We start from the raw sequence: 570 nt of genomic DNA on the forward strand, positions 1-570 counted from the left end.
CATTGTGATAATAGCTAGCCATATTGATTTTGAACTCCACTCCATCCCTTTCCCTAGATTCTGCTGCGATGTGCCTGGTCCCCTGACGGGCGCCGGGTGGCTGCAGGTTCCTCAGACCGCCATGCCTATGTCTGGGACACCACCTCAAGGCACATCCTCTACAAACTGCCTGGACACAATGGCTCTGTCAACACGGTCGAGTTCCATCCAAAGGAGCCCATAAGTGAGTCCTTGAGGTTTATGGTGTTGGGTTCTGTTTGGTAGGTGGGGTTTGGATGGGTGGGGAAGAGAAAGAAAGATGAGTGTGGGAGAGATATTAGAGAGAGGTACATCTGGGGGGGTTTCTTGTTGCTGTTAGATTGGATTCAGAAGAGAACGAAGAAATATGAAGTAAAAGTGTGGATGTGAGTTAGATAGTTGAATAAATTTGGATAAAATGTGCTTAGAATGGTTGAGGGAAGAATAGAGTTATAGATGCATTGAGAAATATAAAGAAATGGATCAATTTGGAGGAACCATTAATTTTGGAGAGAGGACATGAAAAAAACTGATATAATCTATTTGAAAATA

At 43.5% G+C, this 570-nt stretch overlaps 1 protein-coding gene across 1 annotated transcript in view; it reads left to right on the plus strand.

Annotated features, from left to right (window-relative positions):
- The window catches only part of LOC119592735 (U5 small nuclear ribonucleoprotein 40 kDa protein-like), a 10,716-nt gene that overhangs the window by 8,058 nt on the left and 2,088 nt on the right, over nt 1-570 (plus strand). The window contains exon 7 of the mRNA XM_037941670.1: nt 58-223. Coding sequence (XP_037797598.1) covers nt 58-223 — 166 coding nt within the window. The remainder of the gene's footprint in view (nt 1-57; nt 224-570) is intronic.

The sequence above is a fragment of the Penaeus monodon genome, chromosome 30 (assembly GCF_015228065.2).
Source record: "Penaeus monodon isolate SGIC_2016 chromosome 30, NSTDA_Pmon_1, whole genome shotgun sequence".
In the NCBI taxonomy this organism is placed as follows: domain Eukaryota; kingdom Metazoa; phylum Arthropoda; class Malacostraca; order Decapoda; family Penaeidae; genus Penaeus; species Penaeus monodon.